At 48.7% G+C, this 17,053-nt stretch overlaps 2 protein-coding genes across 4 annotated transcripts in view; one reads left to right on the top strand and one right to left on the bottom strand.

Moving 5' to 3' along the window:
* The window catches only part of SCNN1A (sodium channel epithelial 1 subunit alpha), a 147,048-nt gene extending 139,477 nt beyond the window's left edge, over nt 1–7,571 (bottom strand). The window contains exons 1-2 of one of the 3 annotated variants that reach the window (XM_063962412.1): nt 7,494–7,571; nt 2,471–2,632 (exon numbers count right to left, since the gene is read on the bottom strand). In XM_063962412.1, coding sequence (XP_063818482.1) covers nt 2,471–2,632; nt 7,494–7,543 — 212 coding nt within the window. In that variant the 5' untranslated portion in view covers nt 7,544–7,571. Of the gene's footprint in view, nt 1–2,470; nt 2,654–7,493 lie in introns of all 3 variants that reach the window. The other 2 variants (XM_063962411.1, XM_063962413.1) reach the window with 2 other exon arrangements.
* LTBR (lymphotoxin beta receptor) overlaps nt 2,861–17,053 on the top strand; it is a 218,580-nt gene continuing 204,387 nt past the window's right edge. Inside the window, exon 1 of the mRNA XM_063962419.1 lies at nt 2,861–2,978. The gene's annotated coding sequence lies outside the window, so the exon portion shown is untranslated. The remainder of the gene's footprint in view (nt 2,979–17,053) is intronic.

Here is a 17,053-nt window from a genome sequence, read left to right as displayed (position 1 = left end):
GAGGGGAGAACATCTCTTAGTCACCCTTGTCTGTATTTTAATCCCGTCGTCGGTATTTCGAATGCCAGGATCCCGTGCGCCAGGATCACATACTGATCCTCTCCATATGTATGTTCTGTATTGTGCTATCCATGTCCCCTATCTATACAGTATGTTCTGCATTGTGCTGTCTGATTGCTCCCATCCTCTATGTCCTGCATTGTGCTGTCCGCCCCTCCCCATCTGTATGTCCTGCATTGTGTAGTCTATGCCCCTCCCCATCTGTATGTCCTGCATTGTGCTGTCTATCACCCTCCACATCTGTATGTCCTGCATTGTGTAGTCTATGCCCCTCCCCATCTGTATATCCTGCATTGTGCTGCCCCCCATCTGTATGTCCTGCATTGTGCTGTCCCTCCATCTGTATATCCTGCATTGTGCTGTCAGTTCCCACCTGTATGTCCTGTACTGTGCTGTCTGCCCCCACCTGTATGTCCTGCATTGTGCTGTCCCCCCATCTGTATATCCTGCATTGTTCTGTCCCCCCATCTGTATATCCTGCATTGTGCTGTCCCACCATCTGTATATCCTGCATTGTGCTGTCTCCCCATCTGTATGTCCTGCATTGTGCTGTCCCTCCATCTGTATATCCTGCATTGTGCTGTCAGTTCCCACCTGTATGTCCTGTACTGTGCTGTCTGCCCCCACCTGTATGTCCTGCATTGTGCTGTCCCCCCATCTGTATATCCTGCATTGTTCTGTCCCCCCATCTGTATATCCTGCATTGTGCTGTCAGTTCCCACCTGTATGTCCTGTACTGTCTGCCCCCACCTGTATGTCCTGCATTGTGCTGTCCCCCCATCTGTATATCCTGCATTGTTCTGTCCCCCCATCTGTATGTCCTGCATTGTGCTGTCTCCCCATCTGTATGTCCTGCATTGTGCTGTCCCACCATCTGTATATCCTGCATTGTGCTGTCTCCCCATCTGTATATCCTGCATTGTGCTGTCCCACCATCTGTATGTCCTGCATTGTGCTGTCCCACCATCTGTATATCCTGCATTGTGCTGTCTCCCCATCTGTATATCCTGCATTGTGATGTCTCCCCATCTGTATGTCCTGCATTGTGCTGTCCCCCCATCTGTATGTCCTGCATTGTGCTGTCTCCCCACTTGTATATCCTGCATTGTGCTGTCTCCCCATCTGTATGTCCTGCATTGTGCTGTCTCCCCATCTGTATGTCCTGCATTGTGCTGTCTCCCCATCTGTATATCCTGCATTGTGCGGTCTCCCCATCTGTATGTCCTGCATTGTGCTGTCCCCCCATCTGTATGTCCTGCATTGTGCTGTCTCCCCATCTGTATGTCCCGCATTGTGCTGTCTGCCCCCACCTGTATGTTCTGTATTGTGCTGTCCCCCCATCTGTATGTCCTGCATTGTGCTGTCCCCCCATCTGTATATCCTGCATTGTGCTGTCTCCCCATTTGTATGTCCTATATTGTGCTATTGTGCTGTCCCCCCCCACATGTATGTCCTGCATTGTGCTGTCTGCCCCCACCTGTATGTTCTGTATTGTGCTGTCCCCCCATCTGTATGTCCTGCATTGTGCTGTCCCCCCCATCTGTATATCCTGCATTGTGCTGTCTCCCCATTTGTATGTCCTATATTGTGCTATTGTGCTGTCCCCCCCCACATGTATGTCCTGCATTGTGCTGTCTGCCCCCACCTGTATGTTCTGTATTGTGCTGTCCCCCCATCTGTATGTCCTGCATTGTGCTGTCCCCCTCATCTGTATGTCCTGCATTGTGCTGTCCCCCTCATCTGTATAGCCTGCATTGTGCTGTCTCCCCATTTGTATGTCCTATATTGTGCTATTGTGCTGTCCCCCCCCCCACCTGTATGTCCTGCATTGTGCTGTCCCCCCCCAATCTGTATATCCTGCATTGTACTGTCTCCCCATCTGTATGTCCTATATTGTTCTGTCCCCCCACCTGTATGTCCTGCATTGTGCTGTCCCCTCATCTGCATATCTTGTGTTGTGCTGTCTCCCCACCTGTATGTCCTGTACTGTGCCCACCTGTATGTTCTGTATTGTGCTGTGCAATCCCTCCCAATCTATATGGCTTGTATTGTGCCATCCGCCCCCTCCCCATCTGTATGTCCTGCATCATGAAGCCTATCCCCCTCTCCATCTGTATGCCCTGCATTGTGCTGTCTGCCCCATATGTGTTCTGCACTGTGCTGTCTGTCCCATATGTGTTCTGCATTGTGCTGTCAGCGTCTCCTATCTGCGTGTCCTGCACTGTGCTGTCCAATTCCGCAAAATCTGTGTGTCCTGCGCTGTGCTGTCTGCCCCCTCCCCATCTGTGTGTCCAGCATTGTGCTGTCTACCCCTCATACCAGAGATAAAATCAAATGATACTTATCTGAAAAGTATCGACCACATAATTTCAAACTTTATTGATTTATTACAACTAAGTAATAAACTCACAATAAAATAGTTGTGTATCTCACACAAAAGATACTGGAAGCCAGGTAAGTTGGTGTAAGCATCGTTTCCTCCTCCTGCCACATCGAGGTAACCAAATGCAGTAGCAGCCGGAACTCCCAGATCTCAGGGATGCACGGAAGCAGCTCACTGATGCATTTCATCCTGCACAGGAAAAAAGTGGAACTAGGAGGAATATATATATGCACTTTAGTTCATAGTTTTCACTCAGCATACTCTATGTATGCATGTCGTTTTGGATTTGTGTCACAGATTTGTTTTTAGCAATGTGTATTGCACACTCATATAACTTATATGTTTTGTTCACAGATTCATTGTACAATCAATGTTGTTATTTTGTTTTTATGTGACAGCTAACAGCGCGTTGCCATGGCAACCGACCAGCCTATGCACGTCACGTCCTGGCCGGCTGTGTAGCCAAAACCGGAAGTGCGAGATGGGGAAGGTTCGGGAATACCGCGGTGTACGCAGCTGGGAGTCATGAAGGGGGGTAAGTGGCGCCAGTTTGTTTGTGTATATATATCTGTATTGTTTCACTGTATCACTGTCCGAGGAAGGGGATATGTCCCCGAAACGTTACCCACATTAAAATAGCACCCCTGGACGGGTGTTTCTTCAGCACACATTGCAAGACTGTGAGTGCCGCCTTTTCTTCTGTTTATATATATATATATATATATATATTGTTCTTTACATAGTTAAATGTACTGACAACAAAATCACACAAAAATTATCAATGGAAATCAAATTTATTAACCCATGGAGGTCTGGATTTGTAGTCACCATCAAAATTAAAGTGGAAAAACACACTACAGGCTGATCCAACTTTGATGTAATGTCCTTAAAACAAGTCAAAATGAGGCTCAGTAGTGTGTGTGGCCTCCATGTGCCTCTATGACCTCCCTACATTGCCTGGGCATGCTCCTGATGAGGTGGCGGATGGTCTTCTGAGGGATCTCCTCCCAGACCTGGACTAAAGCATCCGCCAACTCCTGGACAGTCTGTGGTGCAATGTGGCGTTGGTGGATGGAGCGAGACATGATGTCCCAGATGTGCTCAATTGGATTCAGGTCTGGGGAACGGGCGGGCCAGTCCATAGCATCAATGCCTTCGTCTTGCAGGAACTGCTGACACACTCCAGCCACTTGAGGTCTAGCATTGTCTTGCATTAGGAGGAACCCAGGGCCAACCGCACCAGCATATGGTCTCACAAGGGGTCTGAGGATCTCATCTTGGTACCTAATGGCAGTCAGGCTACCTTTGGCGAGCACATGGAGGGCTGTGCGGCCCCCCAAAGAAATGCCACCCCACACCACTACTGACCCACTGCCAAACCGGTCATGCTGGAGGATGTTGCAGGCAGCAGAACGTTCTCCTTGGCGTCTCCAGACTCTGTTACGTCTGTCACATGTGCTCAGTGAGAACCTGCTTTCATCTGTGAAGAGCACAGGGCGCCAGTGGCGAATTTGCCAATCTTGGTGTTCTCTGGCAAATGCCAAACGTCCTGCACGGTGTTGGGCTGTAAGCACAACCCCGACCTGTGGACGTCGGGCCCTCATACCACCCTCATGGAGTCTGTTTCTGATCGATGAGTAGACACATGCACATTTGTGGCTTGCTGAAGGTCATTTTGCAGGGCTCTGGCAGTTCTCCTCCTGTTCCTCCTTGCACAAAGGCGGAGGTAGCGGTCCTGCTGCTGGGTTGTTGCCCTCCTACGGCCTCCTCCACGTCTCCTGAGGTACTGGCCTGTCTCCTGGTAGCGCCTCCATGCTCTGGACACTACGCTGACAGACACAGCAAACCTTCTTGCCACAGCTCGCATTGATGTGCCATCCTGGATGAGCGGCACTACCTGAGCCACTTGTGTGGGTTGTAGACTTTGTCTCATGCTACCACTAGAGTGAAAGCACCACCAGCTTTCAAAAGTGACCAAAACATCAGCCAGAAAGCATAGGATCTGAGAAGTGGTCTGTGGTCACCACCTGCAGAACAACTCCTTTATTGGGGGTGTCTTGCTAATTGCCTATAATTTCCACCTGTTGTCTATTCCATTTGCACAACAGCATGTGAAATTGATTGTCAATCAGTGTTGCTTCCTAAGTGGACAGTTAGATTTCACAGAAGTGTGATTGACTTGGAGTTACATTGTGTTGTTTAAGTGTTCCCTTTATTTTTTTGAGCAGTGTATATATATATATGTATGTATGATAGATTATATATATATATATATATATATATATATATAATCTATCTACACTGCTAAAGTAAATACATATATATTATATATATATATATATATATATCTCCTATATATTAACCCACATCTGTGACTTTGTGACTCATTTGCTAACGCTGGGCGGAGTCATCGCTGGGCGGAGTCAAGTCACAGATCTGCCCTAATATATAGGAGAGATATAGGAGAATAGGAGAATACATAGGCGAATAGGCTATATAGAGTTACTGATGATAAAAGTACCGCAGGAAGTAATTATTGAGACCAGTACAGACCGCTGGATTGTGTGCGGAGACATCAGCAGCTGCACCAGGTTAAGGCTCCGTCCACGTCCCGCCCTCCGACGCCAGCCATTGGACAGATGGCGGAAGCCCGCGCTGTCATTGGCCGCTGCGGCTAGTTGCTAGCAGTGCTATGCTTCACTCCTGCTGGCTCTCACGCATGGCGCCGCTGCCGGACACTGGGATGCCACGCCGTCCCCTCATACTGCGCCCCTCCCGCTACCCGGACTCATCCCCCCCGTCCCCGCTATATGGAGGGAGCTGGGGATGCTCTGGAGCACGCACACCAAACTGCTCCTCTGCCCCTGCGTGCTCCAGAGCGGTATCAGGCACAACCTCTGCCTACTCGTCCTGACCTACAGCAGCAAATACATACCCAGCCACTATGTGCGGACACCGGAGCGGGGCCAGCAGCAGTAGCAGGCGGATGGAGCCTGAGGACAAGGGGGACACCCAGCGCATAGATCCAGAGGCTAGAGTGGCTGCAGAGCTGCATAACCCGTCACATTCTGGGTAACCCACCTCCCCACTATCTCAAACTGTATATGCACTACTGTATTCTGCCTATGTATAACAAATATACTATACCTACCTCCATCCCACCCACAGCACACACACACCCGCCCCGATACCACCCGCAGCACCTCTGGAACCCATCCACCATCCACCGGACCCCCGTCCCTCCCCCACCCACGTAACCCCAGACCCTCACCGGCCTGCATCACCACCGGACCCCCAACACCTCCCGCAGCACACCCGCCCCTACCACACCCGCAACACCTCTGGAACCCCTCCACCATCCACCGCACCCCCACTCCTGACCCTCCTCCACCCATATAACCCCAGCCCCTCACCGGCCCGCCGCACCACCGGACCCCCAACACCACCCACGGCACACCCGCACCTTCCCCACCCGCACCACCTCTGGAACCCCTCCACCATCCACATTCCCTTTCTTCCATCCTACGTCTTTGTATGTTTTCTCACCTGGACACCATTTTTGACTGCCCTGCGTGTCTGTAGCTCCTATCTCCCGCCGTGCGTATGTTACTTTTATTATTAGCGCACTAAGGGGGTCATTCCAAGTTGATCGCTTGCTAGCTACTTTTTGCAGCCATGCAAACGCATAGTCGCCGGCCACTGGGGAGTGTCTTCTAGCTTTGCAAGTGTGCGTATGCCTGTGCAGCCGAGCTCTACAAAAATAGTTTGTGCAGTATCTGAGCAGGTCTGAACTTACTCAGCCGCTGCGATCATTTCAGCCTGTCCGGTCCTGGAATTGACACCCGCCATGCAAACGCTTGGACACACCTGCGTTTTTCCAACCACTCCTTCAAAATTGTCAGTTGACACCCACCAACGCCTTCTTCCTGTCAATCTTCTTGCGATCAGCTGTGCGAATGGATTCTTCGTTAAATCCATCGCCCAGCACCGATCCACTTTCAACCCATACGACGCGCCTGCGCATTGCGGTGCATACGCAGTAGTGACCTAATCGCTGTGCTGTGAAAACCAACAGCTTGCGATCAAGTTGGAATGACCCCCAAGTTTCCTCCTTACCCAAATGCATTTATCTATCTTCTCACTAACACGCACAGTTTAGGTATAACATCTCTACTGCCCTGCCTCTCTCTACTCCTCACAGCCCTCCCTTTCCGTAGACTATCCCTACCATCCAACATGTCCGTAGCTTCTCCCTAACACACTGCATCGCACGGGTGCAAAGCAGATCTCTGCCATGGGTTTGAGCCAAGAATACATTTGCACGATACTCGGGTTACAGGGGCGCAGCCCCTTCCGACGGTGTGAAGAGCGCCCGTAGGGCGCGATGAATCACCTAGTATATATGTATATATATATAATTTCTATAAACTTACCAAACCATGATATGTTAGTGTACTTGGCTTGTCAGGGCCTCTCCACCTGTGATGGCACTACAAGTCCCTGCACATCCATCTGACTAGAACAAGATGTGCTGGGAATTGTAGTCCCACCACATCTGGGCAATCACAGTCTGCATTGTAGATACACTAAGTACCCCCAGACTGCTTACCTGTTCTTGCAGACCTCTAGGTTCTGAGGAAGGGGAGCACGTCCCCGAAACGTTAACCTGTCTGTTTAATACAACTTTTCACCATCTACGTCAGTCTCCAAGTGCCGCCTCATTTTTGTTTCTATCAGTATTGTGGGTTAGTCCCCAGGGAGGAAGGCACAGGAGCAAGGTTTTTATTTGCCACTTGTGGAGTGCCGGAGGTTCTACGTTGGATATATATATATATATATATATATATATATATATATAATTTCTATAAACTTACCAAACCATGATATGTTAGTGTACTTGGCTTGTCAGGGCCTCTCCACCTGTGATGGCACTACAAGTCCCTGCACATCCATCTGACTAGAACAAGATGTGCTGGGAATTGTAGTCCCACCACATCTGGGCAATCACAGTCTGCATTGTAGATACACTAAGTACCCCCAGACTGCTTACCTGTTCTTGCAGACCTCTAGGCCTAGAGAACACAGTGTCCCAGACTGCATAGGACCCACAAGGGGAGGCGAGCAGCTGTCAGTGTGTCCTCAATCACCTATGCTGCAGCCTCCTCTCTGCTGCCACTGCCTGTCACTTGTGTGAATTTTCATGTTACAGATGTCCGTGATGGTGGGGCACTGCCACCTGTCACCCATAGCCGGTATTGCAGCAGATACTCCTGTTATAGCTATGAGTCCTGTCATCTGTAGATGGTGTCGCGTTGGATCCTCATACATTACAGTTGTCAGTGCTAATGGTGCACTGATATCTGCAGCTGGTATTGTGGAACTAACATCTCTGATACACATCTTCACACTTTCTAGAAAACATTTATTTCACTTAATTTCTCTATATAATACGGGATTCTGTGATTTCTTCTGGGTTGTGTGACTGATTGTAACACTTTCATGAGTTTCATAGGCTGCAGGATCTGAACTTAATTTAGAGACAGATTCATAACTCAGAGCAGACTGATCCACCAGCTTCTCGCCTGCTGTGGTATAGGCCACATGTTAGTCCCCTTGCTAACTGAGGAGACAAGAAATACAGCAGGAACATCTCCAAGCTGCAAGGCGTATCTGGTATTTGAGTCTTTTACTCCCAACATCTGGCATAGTAAGAGTCCTTCTACTCCAGGCACAGCTCCTCAACTAGTTGTAGCTATAAGCCACATGCCTCAGGGGACATTCATCACTGGAGTGTGACAGCTCATGGTGAAGCAAATGTGGTGAATCCCTCCTGGGAGCCAGCAGCTCACAGGGCACTTGCCATGCCCCCACTGTCACGATAATGGGAGGCGTGGTAGTCGGTTGGGGTGTAGCCTTGCCCCCTTTTATGGAGGCCGCACCCCCTTTTGGGCAGCCGCTGCTAAGCCGCGCAGAGATGTCCTGCCGCCCCAGAATTTAAAGTTGGGAGGTATGCACATATACCCCTTTCACGCCGCAAAAATAACCTGGTATTGCCGGGTCGACACGGGTCGCTGTGCGGTGTGAAACAGGCCATGGACGAATTCCCGGGTCGCCTGACCCAGTAATTCATCCCGGGAATAAAGCAGTGTTATTCCGTGGTTAAATACCGGGTCAGGTGCAGTGTTAACGGGTTGCCGGGTCAATGCGACCTGGGACCCGTTCACTGCACAGGCAGAGGTGGCGCGGAGATGATGTCATTGCCCAGCGCCGCTACCGCACATGCCCCCGATGCCGGCTCTGTCCCCCGCCCCCAGATGGCAAACCGACCTGGCATATTGCCAGGTCGGGATGGCAGTGTATAAGGGTCCAATGCCGGGGTCCCACCCAGGTAGGACCCGTTTCCAAATCCCGGGTGGGACCTAGCATTGCGATGTGGAAGCGGTATTACAGACCCAAACCCCCCCCTTTCAGTGCCTGAACTGTAAAAACAATTCTGGACATAGGTTTACCATAGTACGATACAGATCTGTGGAGTGTAAGCATTAAAGGGGCTGTCCACTAGAGATGAGCGGGTTCGGTTCCTCTGAATCCGAACCCGCCCGAACTTCAGGTTTTTTACACGGGTCCGAGCAGGCTCGGATCTTCCCGCCTTGCTCGGCTAACCCGAGCGCGCCCGAACGTCATCATCACGCTGTCGGATTCTCGCGAGGCTCGGATTCTATCGCGAGACTCGGATTCTATATAAGGAGCCGCGCGTCGCCGCCATTTTCACACGTGCATTGAAAGTCATAGGGAGAGGACGTGGCTGGCGTCCTCTCCGTTTAGAGAAGAGAGAGACACAGTATTTTCGGGGAGCATTATTAGGAGGAGTACTACTGTATACTACTATAATACTACTTGCTGAAGTGATATTTTATTTATAGATTAGATAGTGTGACTGTAAGTGTATTATCTGACTTGTGGGGGAGACACTGACAGTGGGGAGCAGTTAGAGTCTGAGAGCAGGACTCAGGAGTACATATAACGTACAGTGCACACTTTTGCTGCCAGAGTCAGTGCCACACTGCCATTGTTGTGACCACACTGACCACCAGTATAATAATATATTTTGTGATTGTCTGCTTAGGCCTCGGAGTACTAGTTGCAAGTTGCAACGTGACCTCTCCTGAAGTGACCACCAGTTTAATAATCAATCACCACCAGTTTAATATATATATATATATATATATAATTGTATATAATATATATATATATATATATATATAATATTGTATACCACCTACCCGTGGTTTTTTTTTTTTCATTCTTCTTTATACATACTACTATAGTAGCTTACTGTAGCAGTCTGCGGTGCTGTGCTGACCTGACAGTGTCCAGCAGGTCCGTCATCAGTCATTACATAATAAATATATATAGTACCTGTCCGGCTGCAGTACTAGTGATATTATATTGATTTCATCTCATTATCAATAATTTATCATCCAGTCTAGACTCTATATTAGCAGCAGACACAGTACGTTAGTCCACGGCTGTAGCTACCTCTGTGTCGGCACTCGGCAGTCCATCCATAATTGTATACCACCTACCCGTGGTTTTTTTTTTTTTTCTTCTTTGTACATACTACTATAGTATAGTAGCTTACTGTAGCAGTCTGCGGTGCTGCTGAGCTGACAGTGTCCAGCAGGTCCGTCATCAGTCATCATTACCTAATAAATATATTATCTACCTGTCCGGCTGCAGTACTAGTGATATTATATATACATACATATATATATTGATTTCATCTCATTATCAATCATCCAGTCTATATTAGCAGCAGACACAGTACGTTAGTCCACGGCTGTAGCTACCTCTGTGTCGGCACTCGGCAGTCCATCCTTAATTGTATACCACCTACCCGTGGTTTTTTTTTTTTCTTTCTTCTTTGTACATACTACTATAGTATAGTAGCTTACTGTAGCAGTCTGCGGTGCTGCTGAGCTGACAGTGTCCAGCAGGTCCGTCATCAGTCATCATTACCTAATAAATATATTATCTACCTGTCCGGCTGCAGTACTAGTGATATTATATATACATACATATATATATATTGATTTCATCTCATTATCATCCAGTCTATATTAGCAGCAGACACAGGCCCTCATTCCGAGTTGATCGCTCGCAAGGCGATTTTAGTAGAGTTACACACGCTAAGCCGCCGCCTACTGGGAGTGAATCTTAGCTTCTTAAAATTGCGAACGATGTAATCGCAATATTGCGATTACAAACTACTTAGCAGTTTCAGAGTAGCTTCAGACTTACTCGGCATCTGCGATCAGTTCAGTGCTTGTCGTTCCTGGTTTGACGTCACAAACACACCCAGCGTTCGCCCAGACACTCCCCCGTTTCTCCGGCCACTCCTGCGTTTTTTCCGGAAACGGTAGCGTTTTTATCCACACGCCCATAAAACGCCGTGTTTCCGCCCAGTAACACCCATTTCCTGTCAATCACACTACGATCGCCGGAGCGAAGAAAAAGCCGTGAGTAAAAATACTATCTTCATTGTTAAATTACTTGGCGCAGTCGCAGTGCGAATATTGCGCATGCGTACTAAGCGGAATTTCACTGCGATGCAATGAAAATTACCGAGCGAACGACTCGGAATGAGGGCCACAGTACGGTAGTCCACGGCTGTAGCTACCTCTGTGTCGGCACTCGGCAGTCCATCCATAAGTATACTAGTATCCATCCATCTCCATTGTTTACCTGAGGTGCCTTTTAGTTGTGCCTATTAAAATATGGAGAACAAAAATGTTGAGGTTCCAAAATTAGGGAAAGATCAAGATCCACTTCCACCTCGTGCTGAAGCTGCTGCCACTAGTCATGGCCGAGACGATGAAATGCCAGCAACGTCGTCTGCCAAGGCCGATGCCCAATGGCATAGTACAGAGCATGTCAAATCCAAAACACCAAATATCAGTAAAAAAAGGACTCCAAAACCAAAAATAAAATTGTCGGAGGAGAAGCGTAAACTTGCCAATATGCCATTTACCACACGGAGTGGCAAGGAACGGCTGAGGCCCTGGCCTATGTTCATGGCTAGTGGTTCAGCTTCACAGGAGGATGGAAGCACTCAGCCTCTCGCTAGAAAACTGAAAAGACTCAAGCTGGCAAAAGCACCGCAAAGAACTGTGCGTTCTTCGAAATCCCAAATCCACAAGGAGAGTCCAATTGTGTCGGTTGCGATGCCTGACCTTGCCAACACTGGACGTGAAGAGCATGCGCCTTCCACCATTTGCACGCCCCCTGCAAGTGCTGGAAGGAGCACCCGCAGTCCAGTTCCTGATAGTCAGATTGAAAATGTCAGTGTTGAAGTACACCAGGATGAGGAGGATATGGGTGTTGCTGGCGCTGGGGAGGAAATTGACAAGGAGGATTCTGATGGTGAGGTGGTTTGTTTAAGTCAGGCACCCGGGGAGACACCTGTTGTCCGTGGGAGGAATAGGGCCGTTGACATGCCTGGTGAAAATACCAAAAAAATCAGCTCTTCGGTGTGGAAGTATTTCAACAGAAATGCGGACAACATTTGTCAAGCCTTGTGTTGCCTTTGTCAAGCTGTAATAAGTAGGGGTAAGGACGTTAACCACCTCGGAACATCCTCCCTTATACGTCACCTGCAGCGCATTCATAATAAGTCAGTGACAAGTTCAAAAACTTTGGGTGACAGCGGAAGCAGTCCACTGACCAGTAAATCCCTTCCTCTTGTAACCAAGCTCACGCAAACCACCCCACCACCAACTCCCTCAGTGTCAATTTCCTCCTTCCCCAGGAATGCCAATAGTCCTGCAGGCCATGTCACTGGCAATTCTGACGAGTCCTCTCCTGCCTGGGATTCCTCCGATGCATCCTTGCGTGTAACGCCTACTGCTGCTGGCGCTGCTGTTGTTGCTGCTGGGAGTCGATGGTCATCCCAGAGGGGAAGTCGGAAGACCACTTGTACTACTTCCAGTAAGCAATTGACTGTCCAACAGTCCTTTGCGAGGAAGATGAAATATCACAGCAGTCATCCTGCTGCAAAGCGGATAACTGAGGCCTTGGCATCCTGGGTGGTGAGAAACGTGGTTCCAGTATCCATCATTACTGCAGAGCCAACTAGAGACTTGTTGGAGGTACTGTGTCCCCGGTACCAAATACCATTTAGGTTCCATTTCTCTAGGCAGGCGATACCGAAAATGTACACAGACCTCAGAAAAAGAGTCACCAGTGTCCTAAAAAATGCAGCTGTACCCAATGTCCACTTAACCACGGACATGTGGACAAGTGGAGCAGGGCAGGGTCAGGACTATATGACTGTGACAGCCCACTGGGTAGATGTATGGACTCCCGCCGCAAGAACAGCAGCGGCGGCACCAGTAGCAGCATCTCGCAAACGACAACTCTTTCCTAGGCAGGCTACGCTTTGTATCACCGGTTTCCAGAATACGCACACAGCTGAAAACCTCTTACGGCAACTGAGGAAGATCATCGCGGAATGGCTTACCCCAATTGGACTCTCCTGTGGATTTGTGGCATCGGACAACGCCAGCAATATTGTGTGTGCATTAAATCTGGGCAAATTCCAGCACGTCCCATGTTTTGCACATACCTTGAATTTGGTGGTGCAGAATTTTTTTTAAAAACGACAGGGGCGTGCAAGAGATGCTGTCGGTTGCCAGAAGAATTGCGGGACACTTTCGGCGTACAGGCACCACGTACAGAAGACTGGAGCACCACCAAAAACGCCTGAACCTGCCCTGCCATCATCTGAAGCAAGAAGTGGTAACGAGGTGGAATTCAACCCTCTATATGCTTCAGAGGTTGGAGGAGCAGCAAAAGGCCATTCAAGCCTATACAATTGAGCACGATATAGGAGGTGGAATGCACCTGTCTCAAGTGCAGTGGAGAATGATTTCAACGTTGTGCAAGGTTCTGATGCCCTTTGAACTTGCCACACGTGAAGTCAGTTCAGACACTGCCAGCCTGAGTCAGGTCATTCCCCTCATCAGGCTTTTGCAGAAGAAGCTGGAGACATTGAAGGAGGAGCTAACACGGAGCGATTCCGCTAGGCATGTGGGACTTGTGGATGGAGCCCTTAATTCGCTTAACAAGGATTCACGGGTGGTCAATCTGTTGAAATCAGAGCACTACATTTTGGCCACCGTGCTCGATCCTAGATTTAAAGCCTACCTTGGATCTCTCTTTCCGGCAGACACAAGTCTGCTGGGGTTGAAAGACCTGCTGGTGAGAAAATTGTCAAGTCAAGCGGAACACGACCTGTCAACATCTCCTCCTTCACATTCTCCCGCAACTGGGGGTGCGAGGAAAAGGCTCAGAATTCCGAGCCCACCCGCTGGCGGTGATGCAGGGCAGTCTGGAGCGACTGCTGATGCTGACATCTGGTCCGGACTGAAGGACCTGACAACGATTACGGACATGTCGTCTACTGTCACTGCATATGATTCTCTCACCATTGAAAGAATGGTGGAGGATTATATGAGTGACCGCATCCAAGTAGGCACGTCACACAGTCCGTACTTATACTGGCAGGAAAAAGAGGCAATTTGGAGGCTCTTGCACAAACTGGCTTTATTCTACCTAAGTTGCCCTCCCACAAGTGTGTACTCCGAAAGAGTGTTTAGTGCCGCCGCTCACCTTGTCAGCAATCGGCGTACGAGGTTACATCCAGAAAATGTGGAGAAGATGATGTTCATTAAAATTAATTATAATCAATTCCTCCGTGGAGACATTGACCAGCAGCAATTGCCTCCACAAAGTACACAGGGAGCTGAGATGGTGGATTCCAGTGGGGACGAATTGATAATCTGTGAGGAGGGGGATGTACACGGTGATATATCGGAGGATGATGATGAGGTGGACATCTTGCCTCTGTAGAGCCAGTTTGTGCAAGGAGAGATTAATTGCTTCTTTTTTGGTGGGGGTCCAAACCAACCCGTCATTTCAGTCACAGTCGTGTGGCAGACCCTGTCACTGAAATGATGGGTTGGTTAAAGTGTGCATGTCCTGTTTATACAACATAAGGGTGGGTGGGAGGGCCCAAGGACAATTCCATCTTGCACCTCTTTTTTCTTTAATTTTTCTTTGCGTCATGTGCTGTTTGGGGAGGGTTTTTTGGAAGGGACATCCTGCGTGACACTGCAGTGCCACTCCTAGATGGGCCCGGTGTTTGTGTCGGCCACTAGGGTCGCTTATCTTACTCACACAGCTACCTCATTGCGCCTCTTTTTTTCTTTGCGTCATGTGCTGTTTGGGGAGGGTTTTTTGGAAGGGACATCCTGCGTGACACTGCAGTGCCACTCCTAGATGGGCCCGGTGTTTGTGTCGGCCACTAGGGTCGCTTATCTTACTCACACAGCTACCTCATTGCGCCTCTTTTTTTCTTTGCGTCATGTGCTGTTTGGGGAGGGTTTTTTGGAAGGGACATCCTGCGTGACACTGCAGTGCCACTCCTAGATGGGCCCGGTGTTTGTGTCGGCCACTAGGGTCGCTTATCTTACTCACACAGCTACCTCATTGCGCCTCTTTTTTTCTTTGCGTCATGTGCTGTTTGGGGAGGGTTTTTTGGAAGGGACATCCTGCGTGACACTGCAGTGCCACTCCTAGATGGGCCCGGTGTTTGTGTCGGCCACTAGGGTCGCTTATCTTACTCACACAGCTACCTCATTGCGCCTCTTTTTTTCTTTGCGTCATGTGCTGTTTGGGGAGGGTTTTTTGGAAGGGACATCCTGCGTGACACTGCAGTGCCACTCCTAGATGGGCCCGGTGTTTGTGTCGGCCACTAGGGTCGCTTATCTTACTCACACAGCTACCTCATTGCGCCTCTTTTTTTCTTTGCGTCATGTGCTGTTTGGGGAGGGTTTTTTGGAAGGGACATCCTGCGTGACACTGCAGTGCCACTCCTAGATGGGCCCGGTGTTTGTGTCGGCCACTAGGGTCGCTTATCTTACTCACACAGCTACCTCATTGCGCCTCTTTTTTTCTTTGCGTCATGTGCTGTTTGGGGAGGGTTTTTTGGAAGGGACATCCTGCGTGACACTGCAGTGACACTCCTAGATGGGCCCGGTGTTTGTGTCGGCCACTAGGGTCGCTTATCTTACTCACACAGCTACCTCATTGCGCCTCTTTTTTTCTTTGCGTCATGTGCTGTTTGGGGAGGGTTTTTTGGAAGGGACATCCTGCGTGACACTGCAGTGACACTCCTAGATGGGCCCGGTGTTTGTGTCGGCCACTAGGGTCGCTTAGCTTAGTCATCCAGCGACCTAGGTGCAAATTTTAGGACTAAAAATAATATTGTGAGGTGTGAGGTATTCAGAATAGACTGAAAATGAGTGTAAATTATGGTTTTTGAGGTTAATAATACTTTGGGATCAAAATGACCCCCAAATTCTATGATTTAAGCTGTTTTTTAGTGTTTTTTGAAAAAAACACCCGAATCCAAAACACACCCGAATCCGACAAAAAAAATTCGGTGAGGTTTTGCCAAAACGCGGTCGAACCCAAAACACGGCCGCGGAACCGAACCCAAAACCAAAACACAAAACCCGAAAAATTTCCGGCGCTCATCTCTACTGTCCACGTCTAGCAAATAACAGTGGACCCCCGGTAGGCTGCCTTCGACTATCTGAAACTGGGACCTACAGTAGATCTCACCGTGAGGTAATAGAAAAGGAATATCCCACTTTTTTTCACAAGAGGAACAGGTCCAAAAAATGGACAACTGCTTATATGCTTCATAAAGTACAACACAGAGGATCTTTGCCTCAGCTTAGGGGCCAGATTCAACTAGCCGTAATTAACCGCGGGCTAAATGGACTGCCAGGGCTATTCAATTATAGCCTGCGATAAGCTTACAGGCTGCACTGAACACAGATTTCTGTTCACACCTGAGGGAGGTTCGGACATAAAACCACGGTAAGTGCCCTTATCATGGGTAGCACAAACCCGTTAACCTATAGCTCCAGATACTTTCCTGGAACCTATGGGTTATTGCACGTTAACGGCAAATTGACTGCGCAAGCAAAAGGGTCTGTAATTGAATAGCCTTAGGCATAGCAGCCTGTGGCTACCACTCTTTCCCTTGCACAGTAAGTTACTGTGGCTAATTGAATCCGGTTCTACGTATGTTATCCATTAGTGTTTAGGGGTAAATGAATGTCATTACAGTTAATTGTGCAATTACAGTTAATAGAGAAAGGAAAATTCCATTTTAAATATAATCTGCAACAATTAATATTATGGTGGGGTATTGATCAAAGCTCGGAGAGAGATACAATTGTGAGAGAAAAAGAATAACAACCAATCCGCTCCTGTTATTTTTCAAACACAGACTGTAAAATGTAAGGCAAAAGCTCATTGGCTGGTACTTTATCTCTCACAATTTTATCTCTCTCTGAGAAGTAACAAATACCCCTCATGGCTACATCTGTAGTTTAAAGAGAGGCTTGGGTCCTATCCTCCAGTGTGACATTAAGTAGTTGTATCTTCTGGGTATGTCTAGCTTGGCGTGGGTCTTCCCTGGTCTCAGCGACTCGCTTGAGACACTGACGGCTGCACCTGTATGCAGGGGCTGGCTGG

The sequence above is a fragment of the Pseudophryne corroboree genome, chromosome 3 (genome assembly GCF_028390025.1).
Source record: "Pseudophryne corroboree isolate aPseCor3 chromosome 3, aPseCor3.hap2, whole genome shotgun sequence".
In the NCBI taxonomy this organism is placed as follows: Eukaryota; Metazoa; Chordata; class Amphibia; order Anura; family Myobatrachidae; genus Pseudophryne; species Pseudophryne corroboree.
This window is presented reverse-complemented; position numbering and strand designations above follow the sequence as displayed.